This window comes from Pleurodeles waltl, chromosome 9 (genome assembly GCF_031143425.1).
Source record: "Pleurodeles waltl isolate 20211129_DDA chromosome 9, aPleWal1.hap1.20221129, whole genome shotgun sequence".
Classification (NCBI taxonomy): domain Eukaryota; kingdom Metazoa; phylum Chordata; class Amphibia; order Caudata; family Salamandridae; genus Pleurodeles; species Pleurodeles waltl.
The window spans coordinates 93,815,624-93,832,836 of NC_090448.1; the positions used below are offsets into that span (position 1 = coordinate 93,815,624).

The 17,213-nt window shown below is 46.7% G+C and overlaps 1 protein-coding gene across 5 annotated transcripts in view; it reads right to left on the reverse strand.

The window, feature by feature from the left end:
* Positions 1 to 17,213, reverse strand: part of ITPR1 (inositol 1,4,5-trisphosphate receptor type 1) — a 1,104,774-nt gene that overhangs the window by 217,992 nt on the left and 869,569 nt on the right. For all 5 annotated transcript variants that reach the window (XM_069206352.1, XM_069206351.1, XM_069206348.1 and 2 more), the window contains 5 exons: positions 17,040 to 17,150; positions 16,726 to 16,821; positions 14,660 to 14,782; positions 5,884 to 5,997; positions 65 to 257 (listed from right to left, as the gene is read on the reverse strand). In XM_069206352.1, coding sequence (XP_069062453.1) covers positions 65 to 257; positions 5,884 to 5,997; positions 14,660 to 14,782; positions 16,726 to 16,821; positions 17,040 to 17,150 — 637 coding nt within the window. The remainder of the gene's footprint in view (positions 1 to 64; positions 258 to 5,883; positions 5,998 to 14,659; positions 14,783 to 16,725; positions 16,822 to 17,039; positions 17,151 to 17,213) is intronic.

Genomic DNA, 17,213 nt, shown 5'->3' on the forward strand with positions numbered 1-17,213 from the left:
TCTCAAAGTGACCTCGCCCATCACTCAGGACCCTATCCTAAGCCCCTTGGACCCACGGTCCTACCTCTTAGCTTCTTTTGCCAGTTCATCTCATTGAAGAGATCCTCCGACCGTAGGAAGAAATCGTTGATTTTGCTTCCTTGCTCGTCCCGCTCTGTCGTGTAGTATATCCGAAGCTTAGACTCCTTTGTGAGAAACTCACAAATACTGGGTACCGGGAAAACTATTTGTTCCATTGTGCGATCCAGACGTACAATCTAGGAAAGAAGTAAAAGGTAACTTTACATCAGAGTTTGGGAGGCAGCTGTACATTCAAGGATTTGTGAGACATCAGGATCAACTTTCCTACCAGCAGAATCAAGAGGTGGACAAACAATGAAATTGTGATCACTGAAATATAATTAAGTTACCAAACAGATGGAGCGACGGAAGTCAAAACTCATATAGCTCTAAACCGAAAAGAGAACAAACCGATCAAGTGAGATGAAGGAAGACAGTGGACTCAACTGTAGTAACCACGTGTGGGGAGCAAGCAGAACCTTAGTCCTCAATCATATCCAATGTCATTCTTTGACGAATATGCCTCTAGAACAATGAAACTCTGCCCCTCCCCACTTGGACATCTCAGCAGAAAAAAAATATTTTTGATCATTCTGACGTTTTTTGTGTAAAGAGCAGCTCCTCATCGCTAAAGGAACTTGAACCTGTCCACTTAACCCCTGGTCTCTCAAAACAGATCGCTAATTGCAGATGCAAGCATAAAGGGGTGGATTATCCAGGCTTCAACAACTCAAAAGTTTGCTGTTGCGAGCAGTGCTAGAAATCTAATCTCTGCAATACAAGGTGTCCCAGTGGATAAAGTATGTTGTGCAATAGTGAGCCGTGGTTACAGGAGCTGCGGGAAATTCCCTCTTGGACGGCCTTAATAGTCTGTATGCTTGGTCACCTGTAGGTCACATACCTTCTCTCAAAGTACAGCTCTTGGGATGTGGTCTGGGCTCTGGAGGCACCTTGTCTTGGAGGTCCAAGGTCTTCAAACCTTACTGCATGGTATTCAGATTAGCACCCGCTCTCCACTTGAGGTAACTCATCTATAGCTGTCACCCAGTTCCTATTCTGTTTAGCTGTACTACTGCCGCATTATCACGGTTATTCTGTGCTATGTTTTATTGTTCAGTACTAGTTGGAGCAGTGGCGTAACAAAACTGGAAGGGCCCCTCTTCACAGAACATGGAGCCCCAGGTGCTGTGCTGACAAGGCCCCCTGGAGCGAACTCCACCCCTCCTCACTCCCTCCCTCCCTGCACCACAGGGGCCTTTGTTACGTCCGTGAGGTATATCGCTCCGTCGAGGTTCTAGCCGTACTATATGAATACAGAACCACATTTTTCACACTGGTCACTGCTCTAATACGCATTCCATCGTTTTTTGGAATCCGTCATCACGGCCAAGGACCGACAATATATATCTAGATTGGTCAAAAGAGTCAATTTCAGCCTGCACTGAGCCAACCTAAGTAGACACAAGCATTGGCAAAGCCAATAGAGGCATGGCTAAGGCAACCCTGCAATGTTATTTGGCAAATATATGCAACAGGCGGTAAAAGTGAAAGATACTATCGCCTAAAGTTGCCACGCATGTTTCCATAAAATAAATAAGTAAAAAATGAAAAATTTCACGAATAAATAAAATGACATGAAAATAAAGCAGAAATTGACCTACCAGCCCTGGCACTGAAGTGGACAACTTTTCAGGCAGATGTGCACAACTGCAAGAGCAAAGTGACATCAGTAGATGGAGGAGTGAGTGGCTGAGAGCAGGCTCACCCACGGTCCCATGTTATAGGTTCTGGTGGGTGGAATCAAAATGTGAATGACATTCACTTGAACAGACCAGTGGGGAGAGAGAAAGATAAAAGGGGCCAACTAAAAGCCCTTCTACGTGCATATTTCTACTATTTCTTTATTTTTTTCTGGGGGGAGGGAGGGACATGAAGCTAGTGAAACAGCTAAATGTGTCTCCAGACCTAAAACAACAAAGAAGTTTCACTATTAAAAACACAACGACAACTAAGCTGATAGCGACTGGTAAAATTGAGAGAGATGATAAACTTTAACCACAGAAAAATGTGTACGTCACAACCAGGTGTTTCGCCACAATGCACACGTTTCTGTATTGGCTATTTTATAAAAATGCAAAGGCGGAGCCCAGCACAATGCATCGGGTATACTTTCCTGATGACGGCTCACACTGCAGATCTGAAAAGGAGCCACAAGGTGTTTTTCTACAGGCGTTTGCAATACACTATTGCCTGGACACCGAGATGCAAGGGCTGAAGCCTTGTTTAGAAGAATGGGATTTCACTTTAAGAAATTGTTGGGGTTTTTACTGAACTGTTGCCAATCCATTCAAATAGTTTTGCATCGTTTCTTTTTTCAAAGAATAAATCTGCAGTGGGGACAGAATCCATTAGAAGATAAAGTTGTGTGAAGCGTGTACTGATGGATAATCTGCAAGCTCTGCCGATTATTGCTACCATCTCAGTGAGTGCTGGCATCTTTTCCCTTCTCTGAGGCTAGGAAATTCACGGCTGAATGGGGACGCGCACTGTAGATGCTGTGGGGCATCACATCACGTCCTAGATCTCAGTACGACACCTAGGACTTAAATGGCACTACTCAGCCCAAAGGCAAAAAATGTGCACCACTCAGCCCAAAGGCAAAAAATATTCCTTGGGTTCTCAAGATGGAATAGCAAAACTATTTCAAGTTGCACAGATAATCCTACAAAGGAAAATAATGATGTGACACAGTGCTGAGATATTGTTAAGCACAAGAAGGCTTATACCACCTTTAAAGACCCTCAACCACAGTTATAGATTCGAACTGCAGGCAGGAGGGCCTATCAAAAGGGAAAGGGTCTTTAAGGACCAATATAGCCAGGTGAATAAGGGACACTAGAAGACACCAGTCATTGAGAGTAACATGCTGAGTAGAAAAGGGGTAGAATGAGAAATAGAAAAGAAAACATTGGAATGTTGCAGCAGAAAACATAAAACCCCCATTATTGGCCCTGTATCACTCTTCAACTGAGCGCTAAACTTTACTATGCTCTATTAAAACTTTACTGTTTAGTTTGCATGTTTGGGAAACAGACTCTTAAAGGCTAAGAAAGTTAGGAAAGAAATAGATCTCGGTGAACTCAGAAAACAATGTTGCATTCACAAGTACATAAAGCGGAGGCGTCAATCTCAAAATATATTTTCATTTCCAAAAGCCTTTTGGAATATTTATGCACCAAGTCATAAGACTTCTCCTTGCACTCTAAAAGCTCTAGATCTGGATACTCAGTGTTTCACAGCAATACATGGCCTCTTTGGCATGATCATCTAGTATTATAGTCACTGTGCACTTTTGTCTATGCCATGAGGCATACTCGCTTTTCCTCCCAAACGGTGCTTAATTTGTAATGGAATGAGTGCTGGTGCCCATAGCTCTGCTCAAAAACCAGCAGTCAGTGCTTTTAAATATTGGTACACTTAATACCACTGCTGCGCAGCCTTGAATCAGTCTCATGGGTCTTCCATCTACTACCAAACGATCTCTGCCCCTTTATATTATCCTTCTCACTCAGGTTCCTGCTTTCTCTCTTTGCAAAACAAATTTCTGTCCTTATTCTTGTTCCCCTCACTTGTGGTCAATGTCTTAAAAAAAACAAAAAAAAAGTGCTGGTCCCCAAAATGAGTGCCAGTGGGCCCCACTGGCAACCACACGATCAATTTACCCACTGCCCTCATCACACGCCAAATCGCTCCCACCCCCCTCTGACGACACCAACACAGCAGCACGCAATCTCAATGCATGGATCACCAAATGCGCCGACACTCAAGTCCCTCTCTGGCTGACATCGGCCAAAAGCGTACCCAAGAAGGCCAGCTGGTTCACCACCAAACTTTAAGAATCAAAGCATACCTGTAGACATTTAGAGAAAATATGGAGGAACAGCCAATCCAGCGTAGACCTCACCTCATTCAGAGCCGCAACCGCCACCCACCGACAAAAAAATCAAGAACGCAAGGAACGATGCTCTTCGGAAGCGCTTCAACTCCTCCGCAAACGCCGCGAAGGAACTCTTCTCAGTCATCAACAAGTTCACAGATTCTCCCCCCCTCCGAAGCCACCAGCATCCCCCCGTCACAGGACCACTGCAACAAACTCGCCTTCTTTTTCCACCACAAGATCAAGGACATCTACGACAGCTTCCTGGCACCGGAACCGGCGACCGAGCCAGCCCTCTCCAGAACCCGCCCAGACCATCCACAACTGGCCCATGCTCACCACAGAGGAAACAGTCAACATCATGAACAGCACCCACTCCGGAGCCCCCTCGGGCCCCTGCCCGCACCACATATACATCAGAGCCAGCGCATCCATCACCCCAGAGCTTCGTAACACAATCAACTGCTCCATCAGCATGGGCACCTTCCCTGAGGACTGGAAACACACCAAAATACGTCCTCTCCTGAAGAAACCTTCGGTTGACCGATCAGAAGTAAAGAATTTGCGGTCCATCTCGCTGCAAACCTACAGCGCCAAAGTACTAGAGAAAGCAATCAATGCACAACTACAGAATTTCATAGAGGCCAACTACTCCCTGGACAGCTCCCAGTCCGGCTTCCGCAGCAATCACAGCACGGAGACAGCACTTCTGGCAGCCACCGACGACATCCAATTACTCCTAGACCGCAGCCCTCATACTCCTTGACCTCTCAGCTGCTTTCGACATGGGCTCCCACAGGACTCTGCGCACCAGACTCCACGATATAGGAATCCGTGGATGAGCCCTGGTATGGATCCGCTCCTTCCTCTCTGGTAGGAACCAGAGGGTCAGACTCCCACCCTACACCTCCAGACCCACAGGAGTCGACTGAGGAGTCCCTCATGGATCCTGAGTCCCACAGGTTCAATGTATACACAGCCCCTCTTGCTGCCATCGTCAGAAGCCAGGGTATGAACATGGTGTCATATGCCGATGAGACAACTCATTTCCTTCACCAAAGACACGGCCAAAAGGAACTTCCACTCAGGATTGGAAGCCATCGCCACCTGGATGAGAGAAAGCTGCCTCAAGCTCAACTCTGACAAGACAGAGCTCATTGTCTTCAGAAATGCCACCTCAGCTTGGGACTACTTCTGGTGGCCCACATCCTTCAGCACCCCCCTTGCACTGACCAAGCACGTCTGCAACTTAGGAATCATCCTCGACTACTCCCTTTCCATAACCCGCCAGGTAAACTCTGTTGCTTCCTTCTGCTTGCACACACTCGACTACAGCAACGCCCTCTATGCTGGCACCTCAACATCAAAAAACTTCAACTCATCCAGAACACCACCACCAGATTCATTCTGGACCTCCCTCGCTGAGAACATCTCCCAACACTGGAGGACCCTCCACTGGCTACCGGTCGAGAAGAGAATCACTTTCAACCTTCTCACTCACACGTACAAGGCCATACACAACGCAGGACCAACCTACCTGAACCACCGCGTCTCCTTCCACACCCCCACCAGATCCCTCCGCTCCACCCAGATGGCCCTGGCCACCGTTCCTCTCATCCGCAAAACCAATGCCAGAGGACAATCGTTCACCTACACTGCAGCAAAGAGCTGGAATAACCTCCCCCTGCACCTCAGACAAAGTCCGTCGCTCACCATCTTCAGGAATAACCTCAGGTCGTGGCTCTTCAGATGAGGCCCCTTCTGTTTCACCCCCATCCCCTCCCCCCCAGCGCCTTGAGACCCTCACAGGTGAGTAGCCGCTCTTCACAAATACTGATTGACTGCCCCAAATCCACAAATACGCCCATGCTTAACAGTAATCCTACCTCGATCTGTGCTGTGTGCTTGGCATAGAATTCAAGGGCATCATCTCCTTCTACAGTCTGTCCACTACCACCTGGTTTCAGTATATGCTGCAGCTCCTTGTTGTGACGCGCTAACTACAAAGGACATATATATATAACAAAGAGCATGATTACGGGGCAAGAAAACCAAACTGAAAAGTCGAAGATGCATATGACACATGGGAGTATGGGTAATGGAAATACACAACTTATTGTCCATTTGTGATGGAGCATTGGAAGCAAATACATTATTTTCATACTGTACTTATTTTTTAAATTCAAAATAATGATGGTTGGAACAAGACATTACTTACCTCCGGTAATTGTCTTTCTGGTGTATGCTCTACATCCTGATTCCTCGCCTTCAGAATTTTCCCCAGGCATCAGACTGAATTCAGAAGTTTTCATAGCAGTGCTCTAGTGTGCCATTAGGTGGCATAGTGTGGCTTCACGTTGACCTCGATGCACCCCCAGAAGTGATGGAGCAGCATATAGGTGCAAATCCTGCCCAAGAATGTCTGTTTCTTGATTGATTCTTTCCGCATACTTGGAAGCAGCGCACAAAACAATTTGGAGCACTAATGAGCAGATCTGTAATTTGGGACCTTTTTAGACGATAAAAAGAAACCACTCCACAGAACTGGGAGGTGGGAGGGCAGTGAGGAATCTGCAGTAAGAATACCCACGAGCAACAGCATCCACTTTGCTCCCTGGCAGATGCTCAGGACTGGAACTACACACGCTAACGCAGTGGTTGCAGCTGTTGCTCTGGTGGAGGAAGCACGCAAACCCTCCAGGGTTTGCTTCTTGGCCAATGCGTAGCACATTTTAATGCAAAGAACAACCCATCTGGATATAGTTCTCTTCTGCACCGCCTGACCTTTCTTTGCACCCATATAACCCGCAGTGTTGATCATCCACCATGAACTCTTTGGTACAATCTACTTAGAACGCCTACACTCTTTTTAGGTCCTGGTGTCTTCCTTAGAAAGATGTTGGGGCGTGTAAAAAGTAGGCAAGGTGATGGATTGGCATACATGAAAGGGCATGACCACATTAGGAAAAAAGGAAGCCGTGGGACGAAGCACCACCTTGTCAGGATGGATGGAAATGAAAGGTGGCTTCGAGGAAGGGGCCTGCAGCTCACTCACTCTGCAGGCAGAAGTGATGGCTACAAGGAAGGCTGTCTTTAGAGTGAGAAGCAGAAGTGGGCAGTTGTGAAGTGGCTTAGAAGGAGCACACATCAGTAAAGTAAGAACTACGTTCAAACCCCATTGAGGCATTATGAATGAAAGAGGAGTAAACATATGGGTAAGATCATTCAGGGACCTACCAATAATAGGAGATTTAAACAAAGAGGGTTGGTCTGGTAATCGCAGGAAAGCTGAGATGGCAGACGAGTAACCCTTGAGGGTGCCCAAAGCAGAGCGCTGCTGGGCTAGAGAAAGAACAAACAAGAAGACCTCAAATGGAGCGCCGGAGAGGGGGACTCAGACTTGTCTGTACACCATGCCACAAATTTGTTCCAATGGCAGGCTTATACAGTGTTGGTGGAGGGGTGCCTGGCTGCCAAGATAACAGACTTCGGGCAAAAGTCCAAAAGCTGTTGATTCCAGCCGCTCAATCTCCATGCAAGAAGTAGGAGACTGGACAGGTTTGGGTGGAGAACCGTCCCCTGCTGCTGCTAAAGAAGATCCTCCCACAGGGGCAGTCTGATTGGAGGAGCGATGGTCATGCTCAAGAGCTCGGGATACAAACTCTTCATGCCCAGCCCTGAGCCACTGGGTATACTTGGGCCCAGTCATTCTTGATCTTTTTGACAACTTTGGGCAGAAGTGGTATTGGCTTAAAGGCATAAAAGAGGCCAGAGATTCACTTGAAATGAAGTGTCACTAAGCGAGTGCTGCCTTGAAAACTCCAATGTGCAAAACAGCTGACATTGCGAGTTCTCTGCAGAGGTGAACAGATCTAACCAAGGCTCCATCAACTGCTGAAAGAGACCTTGCATCACCTGTGGATGGAGACTCCATTCATGATCGACCAAGCATTAACGGCAGACTTCTTCCACTCTAGCGTTCAGAGAGCCCGCCAGATGTTGAAACACCAGGGATATGCCATGGTGTTCCAGCCATGTCCAGTGGAGGAGAGCCTCCATACAAAGGGTCCATGATGCCTTGTTGCAGTACCATATGGCGGTGGTGTTGTCCGTGAACACCTGCACCACTTTCGCCTTGAGAAAGGGAAGGAATGCTTTCAATGCTAGTCTGATCACCATGAGCTCCAAAAGACTGATATGGAGCCCGGACTCCACCAGAGACCAGACACCTCTGATCTCTGCCTCTCCCATGTGGCTGTCACTACTGTCAGATCTGGTTGGGGAAGGGAGCGGGATCCGCCTCTGATCCAATCGCGGTTCAAAAGACACCACTGCAGGTCTTGTGCAGTTCCCGCCAAGATATAGACCATGTCGGAGAGATTCCCCTGATGCTGTGCCCACTGGAACTTCAGGTCCCACTGCAGAGCCTGCATATCTCATCTGGCCTGTGACACCAGCAGGAGGCCATGAGGCCCAGCAGCCTCTGTCATTCTCACTGAAATCCAGGATAGAGGCTGAAATATCGGTATCATAGCCTGAAAATCCTGGACCCGCCACTCGGGAAGATAGGCCCAAAACGGCACTGTATCCAGAACAGCTCTAATGAAAGGGAGCATTTGAGAGGGGGAAGAGCGGGATCAGGTATGATTTTGGCATGTTTATACTGAACCTTAGCGATTGCAGGAGGTCCGCCGTAGTCTGGGGTGGGAGACAACAGCCTGGGGCAAGCCCACCTTCAACAGCCAGTCATCAAGGTAGGGGAAGGCTGAAACCCTTAACCTGTGCAGATGAGCTGCGACGACCGGCATCACTTTGGTGAACATCCGAGGGTTGCTGGTAAGGCTAACAGGGAGCACGGTGAACTGAAAGTGCTTGGTGCCCACCGTGAACCACAAATAAAGTCTGTGGGCAGACAGGACGGGAATATGGAATTAAGCATTCTGCAAGTCCAATGCTACCATCACCCGTCTCCTGGGTCCAGGGAAGATAAAACCTGAGCCATACAAAACATTTTGAACTTCTCCTTCCTGAGAAAGAGATTGAAGGACTAGAGGTCTAGGATAGGTTGGAGGTCTTGTCTTTTTCTGAGCACAAGAAAGTAAAAGGAATAACAACCACAACCTAATTCTGGCACAGGGACCCTCAATGGTCCCTTGGCCAAGACAGCTCTATATTCCTCGTGGAAAAGTGCCAGGTGAGCCTCTGTAACCTGATCATAGGATGGTGGCATGGATGGCGGGGTAGTCTCGAAGGGGAGGAAGTAGCCCCTTCAGACTATTTGCAAAACCCACCTGTCAGACATGATGGATTCCCGGGGGGGCAGGCAAGGGCGAACCCTGCTTCCAACTGGTCCCTGATGGGGAAGTGTTATCGATTAGGAAGGTTTGGGGGCTGCAGCGGGAGGGGTGTTGGACTAGGCTGACAGCTCTCTCCCTGATTCACAAGGATGCTGGTTCTCACGTTCCCGGCCATGCAGAGGCTGGGCAGCATGTGTGACACAGTGGCTGAAGGGAAATGGACTTGGTTGGGCACACCTTCAGGATCCATGAAAGGGGTGAAAAGCAGACTGAGGGGGCGAGTGTCAACTGCGAGGTCCAAGGACTGAGCAGTAGCCCTGACTCCTTAAAGCGCTTGAGCTCTGATTCTGCTTTGTCTCCGAAGAGACGGGTGCCATTGAAGGGTGCAGCTTGGACAAACCCCCACTCCCCTAAAAGCCAGACGTCCCAACCAAGCATGACACTTCAAGGCCCCTGTCCATGCAACTGATCTACCCAGTGAGTCGATCGTATCCAGTCCACTTTGTATTGTGAACTTCCCTGCGTCTCTCCCGTCAGCAACAGCTTGCGATAGAATTCCCCGGGCCTCCTCCCCAACCTGTGGCAGCACCTGTGCAACCATGTCCTATTAAGTATGGGAGTAACAGCCCAAAAGGCAGCAGTGTTCACATACCTCAATACCAGACTGGAGGAAGAAGACATTTTGTTTCCAAGCTGATCCAGTCTTTTGGATTCCCTATTTGGAGGTGCGGAAGGGAATGCTCCTGGGGATGTAGAGGTCTGGATAGCCAAGCTCTCCAGGGTGGGGTGTTGGGTCGGGAATACTGGGTAATTAAGCTCAGGCCTATTATGGCGGGTGATTGTCCTATTAACAGGAACCCATGTGCCTGCTTTGGACCAAGTCCCCAGCAGGACATCAGTGAGGGCCTCATTGAAGGGCAAGAGGGGTTCTGAAGAGGGAGCCCCAGGCTGAAGCTCCTCAGGCAGTAGGATGGTCTTGACAGCCGCGGAAGGCAGAATGAGGCCCAGGATGTCAGGCGCACTCCTCACCACCACTGAATACAACGCTCCCTTCCTGTGTAGCCAAGGTAGGGGGAGAAAGCATGTCAGCATCAGGGGAAGTGTCTTGACCACTGGCTTCACCTAGGTCCTAAGTCCAGTCCATGGGGTCATCAAGCTGGTATTTCTAAAGTGCCCAGCGATCCCTCTATACTTTCACCATACCAGTACCGATAAGAATAAGGGTCAGGATCCGACCTAGGGAGCAAGGTCCCGCTGAAGTCAGAATCAGCGACAAGCCATACCAGTCCAGCTCAGTGTCAGAGTCGGAAACAAGTTGGGCCCGCGGTTGGTGTGGAGAGTGTTGTCTGCACAGTCGTCTGGGAAGGTCGCGGGGGCACGACTGATGCCGGTGTGGATCCAGAAACAGATCCCTGGGTGCCCTGTGGAGCAGAGGCCGAAGCTGTCGACACAGAACATGAGGGGATCCCTTCCGACCCCACAGTGTAGTGCTATCTGTATTTACCCACCAACTCCATCTTGACCACTGACTCCATTTTGTGCTTATCTTCAACTGCCGTCACATTGGTGCCCAAGGTATTTTTCCACACACAGCTTAATGTTTTTTTTTATTTTGACACCAGGGAAGGGAACATAGCCATTGATAAGACTGTACAAGGTTGAGAATGTTTATGGTAAAGTGTACAGCTCGGTCTTGGAAATACACCTTGGGATCGGGCAAGTCTCTTACATGTTTTTTCAACACTGTCCCAGCACGGCCTGCACTTGAATTTCACAACTTACTCAATGGGAGGGGGGGTTTCTAGAACCTTCCTGTTAAGTTTGTTTAAGGAATATAGGGTGGGGAAACTTGACACTGAGGGAGAAGGAACTCATCTCTAAAAGTGGATGCACTGCTCAGAGTAATCCTGTTGGGGTGGTTTCTCCTGTCTCAGCTGTCACGGGTTCCACAATTTGACGTTGGCAGATAAGCATGATGTTGGATTCGATCCCCATGGTGATGCATTTTTAATTCTTAATATCTAGCTTTACTATGTGCATGCATTAATATACGTAGTCACTACAAATACATTCATTGTTGATATATTGCGTTTTTTTATTATTTCACTGCTGTGATTTTAAAAGTTGCACGTGTGTTGCTGCATTCACAATAAGTGCTCACGTTATTCTCTTTCTGTATATGAAACATGGGAAGTGCCTTAATAAATTCATTACTCAGACTAAGAGTGCTGCATTGTTTGCATTCATTTAGCTTTGTTCCCTCTGAGTCTGAAGCAAAGCAGAACAGCGGGGCCTGAAGGCTCTCCAGCAGGGTCAGACTGCTCAAAAAGGAGGCGCATGGCCTTATAGATCTCACTGAGTTAGCTCTGGCTCCTGGAAACTTGGGGAGGTGTGGAGCTCACCCAGAAGTGAGCTCAAAGGGCAGAGACCTAGAGCGACGACGCTCCTTGTCCCGTGCCAAACAATGAGATGAAGTGGAAGAACAGTTACCCTTCTTCGACTTCTTTTTATGCTTACCCGAGCATCCCAAAGACTTCGAATGGGATGACAAAAAGTTTGGGCTCCGTGAGTGGTCTTAGGACTTTCCTCTCGACCGAGACCAGGAGCAATGAGTAGCTGAGAGCCGGGCCGCAAGACGTTTAAGGACCGCTCTCTCAAACACTTCGGGTTCATGGCTCTACACTCGGAGCACAACTTCAGGTCATGGTCACGCTCCCAACATCAAAGACACATGAGGTGCGGATCAGTCACAGACATCCAATGACAGGACCCGCAGGGCTTGAAGCCTGTCTTCCGTGACATCTCAATGCACCAAAAGGTGAAGAAAAAAAAAAAACCTTCGACTAAAGTCGAAAAGGCCAGTCAAAAACTGACTGTGGGGTAGCTCTTCTTTGGATCTTTGTAGGCTGGCACGGAAAGACAAAAACAGACGCCAGCACGCCGGGGTGGTGCCAATATACGATCCATGACGTCATATCCAGCGAACAGGATGACAGCATCTGATGCGGAGCTGACCGATGCCACCTAACATCATGCAGGGGTACTGCTTGAGGAAAAATCTCGAGATCCAGACTGACACCTGTGGGAAATTCTAACACAAGTAATCTGCAACTAGAAGTCTCTATAAGATTAAGATCTCACTGTGGCATCAGACTGTTTGGGAGGGAACGCGTGTCAAACCTTTAAGAAATGAGTGATTTAAACCAGTTACTGGTCAATCTTCACTCATTTCTCCAGACCTGGCAGGGTTTCCAATTCAGTATGAAAGACAGTATTTTAATCTTCTGGATTTGTGTTGGGTTGGGAGTCAAACGTAAATTTTACTTGAGCAAATGTCATTACGTCTAAAGATATTTTTAACCTGTGCATTTGTGTTGCATTGTAAATCTTTCTTGCAGCTAGCAATTACAAACATTAACTCTGATTGAATGTCACTTGGCATATCAAACATTAATACTAGTTTACCAACATCTCATGACACAAGGCTGATGTTCGAAGCAGGCAGCAACATAACATCTACTCTTGTTTTTGGTTGCACAGTATTACTGCTTGTCGGAGTATCCGTCTGGTTTTCAGTTACACAGCATGCTTATAAGCTCACTTGAAAGGAGCCATAACATGTGATCCTTTTTGGCAGTCCAAGTCTTTTCAACATTAACATTTTTATCTTCACAAGCTTGACTTTGAGGTTCTTCGCACACTTACTGTCCTTAATGTTAAAAAAGTAAATACTAACACAGGTAGTCATCAACTAACTGTGACTGTCTCAATCACATGCATCAGTAAATTATAACGCCTGGTATTTTATAATACACACACTACAGACTTAAATGTCTCAATGCACAATCAACGTATGGGAGGGGGACTGAAGGGATGCCACCATCAGCATGCAGGCAGGTATTTATGGCTAACCTACTGAGTGAGCTTACAGTACTGGCTCAAACAAGACGAAAGATGTCTGGTTCAGTCTGTTACTCTTCAGAACATGTTAGGCAGAAGGGGGTTGTTACAAGAAGACAGACATTTGTTTGCTGGGTACATAAGGAGACATTTTGTTGCATAAAGATCTGCCCAGATGTGGCTTTGTCCAAGAGTGACACTCTCCTGTAATTCACCTATATGCATGTCTCCAATTTCAGTCCATCTGGCTCTGTGGCTGATCCATTTAGTAGGGAGCGGACATTTTCATGTTGGCTGTCTAGGAGGTACTGAGTATCAGGCTGTAGAGTCCACAAGAAACTATAGTGAGTAGTGCTGAAAAGCTGACTTCGATGAAAAAAATACTTAGTTGGCAAGTCACATTCTAGATAAACAACCACATTCTTATATTTGTTGAATGTTAGTGCGTCACCAACATAAGGTTTAGCAGAAGGCACTAAGGATGAATGGGACTGGAGCAAGTGGCAGGAGCTTAGACAGACTTTCAGTCTTTAAACCATTCAGTTCAAACAAAACCCATGACAACATTAATTTGTCTAGATTTCGGTACTTATACATTGGAAATGCCTAGCCAAGGGTCACGACTCCTATGTAGTAGACAGCAGAGCAGCTACAGCAGGCAACATGTATTTGACTGAAGGGAAAGGGGGTGGACAAGTGGGGGGCTAGATTAGTCATTTGGAAGAAAGGATCTTTCTAAGGCAACTGCTCCAGGTCTTCGGATACATACAGGCAGTTGAAAAGAGGTAACTGAGGCTCAACCAAAGCTGCAGATCAATCTCAGGAAAAAAAGGTACATAACTATGGCGAGGGGACACAAAACTTGCGGTGGTTTACCAGTAGACCTTTTTTGGATACAAAGTACCATTATCTAATTTATTGTAAGCTGTGGAAGAGGAATGGTCTGATCACAGTCTTTGTATGACCATGACAGATGGGCACCCAGAATGTTACCAGTAACACAAACAAGGCCTACATTGAATGACTACAAGACAGAATAAACCTTTTCTACGCCCCCACCATAGAGAGTCATAACACTCCTCTTGATCATCCGCACAGTTGTCAGTTCAAAGCTCTGGAATGACATGGTAGCATAGCCCAAAAACCATTGTCCGGAATAGGGAACTTTAAGACACCTTTTCCCATACTAGATGAATGTTGATACATCAGCATCTTAAGTAAACTACTAGGCTTTATAATGTGCTATGACCCTAAATAATCAATTTTGTTCATCACACAGCTTAAGCACAGATCCTCTGTATCCTATTAGGGTAACATTAATTCCATCCACCAGCCTCTCGCTACTACTGCTAAAGAACATAACTTGCCTCTACAGCCTACCAGAGTATTCCTATCTCTAGCAATTTGTTGGCTTGTTTTCACCTGTCATCTGTATCCTTCTGTACGTCAACAGTCAAGAACGTACCTGGTGTGCCAAAATGTAGATATTATGACCCACGTTCCGCGGAGATGCTGCATGGTCCTCACCATTCTCAGGGTCTTCAAACTCCACCTCCCCTTGCAGATATGCCTTCTTAATAACCTCCACCTACGGTATGAAAAACACACAGATATATAGCATCTCAGTAATCTAATACAAACATATGCAAACTAGTGGGTGAATGAGGAGGTTTAGATGCGAGTCAACGTCCATGGCATCCACCCTCACAGCACCATAACCATCATTCAGTGTGCTCTACATTGCTTAGACTGCTTGAAACCAATTACATCAAGAATATGTGAAGAACTAGCCATGATCTATGAACATCAGCACCACTGAGATCCTCTAATTGGAGAGCAATAGACCCCATTCAGTGAATAAAGCTACTCCAACGAGGTCAACCACAGTAAGCACATCTGCTGGTCACTTAATTCTAAACAATTCCTACAGAAGAAGGGAATGAGTAAGTGTTCTTGCTTGAGAATTGTTTCAGTTGCACAGAATGCTGACTGAACACCATGCATTTACAACTCTATACAAGATTTTACAGATCCCTGCACCAACACCTTAGGACTGCTCAACATTTCACCTCGTGTCCGCTCCTCACCATCTAAGAACAGAAAAGGGCAGTGTTCATCTGCCTACTGAAGCACATGATGGAGGCACTAGTAGGAGTAGAGTTAACCTGCTTCTTGCCACTGCCTGCTGAACTGGGGTCCTAGCTCCATCCCTGACAAACTTGCCCACTGCTGGCTCCTGGTAGCCACATTTAAACGGTCCACAGGCAGCCACTCTATCACTTTTGTTGGCCTTTAGGATAGTGATATCTGCTTAATGAACACAGTGAACTGAAAGAAGAAACTACAGTGCAAGTCGTCCGCAGTTTCCCTTATACTATCCAGACACTTTAAACCTTCATTTGAAAATAGCCAACAAATGAAGAAACTACAGTAGGTGCTTCCTAAATCAATATTGCCAGGTAACCACAAAACCAGTCCCGGGCTTTATTTTGACAAACTACTATACCCTGAGAGTTCTCATCATGGCGGGCTTCCACACATCCACTTACACTAGCTCCTTCCTTACTGGTTGAAAATAGAAAAGCTCCAGGCTGTAATTATGAAGTTTTTATGACATGCAGAACAGAGGCAATGCAATAAGACAATGAACCCTGTCCTCCCATGACCATCTTCACCTCAAGATCACACACTCAAATGTATTAACAAGCCCCACATGCACTGTGAACAGGAACGGCGACCAATGTGATTCTGCGACTGGTCCAGCACTATCATTCCCATGGTGTGGTGAAGAACCTCTGCCACAAATCCTTAAACGGAAGCAAACTTAAGTATACTTTCAAAGCTAAGAGCAGAGACCGACACAAGGGTGAAGAACAGTGTGCACCTGGATCACAGTAAGCATCATTGCCACTTAAGATGTTTCACCACCTTTAGTACTATGTGGTGCCAAAGATTTAGGTTAAGAGCTTGGAGTTCTCTGCTGTGGCTTTGGGTTTGAGGAAGTGCAGTAAACACAGCATGTCCGAAATGAGCACAGTAAGCCTGAAGACTTCTTGGTTCTTAAGACTAGACCACAAAAGAGAAAAAAGTAACTGCTCACTGTGACTGATCCAAACATAAAGCAGATATTAACAAATAAAGCCTTGTATAGATAAATTAACTCACCTCAACATGCCTTCTAACCCAATTTCGTGGTATTGAACTAACCGACCCATAAAGACGAAAGGCTCAGTTGGTGCTGCAAGGGTTGGAACTGCCAACCTGCGTATCACTCAGCAGGTTTCTGCAACAAGCACTTAGCTCTCTAAACCATCATGAAGGCTGACACCACAAGGACACGTATATAAAATTATATGTCACCTGAGTGAGAGGTTTATAACAGGCAAAAAACGTCATCAGTACCTAGAGTCAAAGGTGATGTGGGGCAATTTAATGTACACACCCAAAATGCCTCGCCATTCCATTGCCTTTTCATTCTTTCCCCCCTCCACCCCCACCCCAAAATCCATATCTCCATGTCAGTCAACTCACCAGCTCTTTCGGCCTCATGTTATACAGGATTCTTTCTGCATTCTCACTGTCATGCCTACTTTCCATGATCGCCAGCAGCAGCTTGGAAGCGTTGTTCTAAAGATAGAAATATTAAAGGCATTTTGGCAAAGCATTTTCATAAAACCGGTTGCACAGCAGCGATCTTGTATGCAATGGCCTAAAACTATTGTACCCCGCCACTCAACCAACAATGGGACGCCACCTTATTATCTGCCCCAAAGGCTGGTGCCAGGCGAATGTGCAACTAGTCCCCAGAATCTTATTCCAAAGCCACAGGCTGACCATCAACTTGCCTTCAACTCCAGGACCAGATCCATCCTCTTCTTCCCCAGTGGGTTGATATCATTCAGAATCAAAGCTGTGATGATATCGATTCCGTTGGACTCATGAGTCGCAATGCAGTTCTGCAAGAAACAGATTGCTCATAAAAGACCAAAATAATACACTGCTTGTGTGATCATTACACA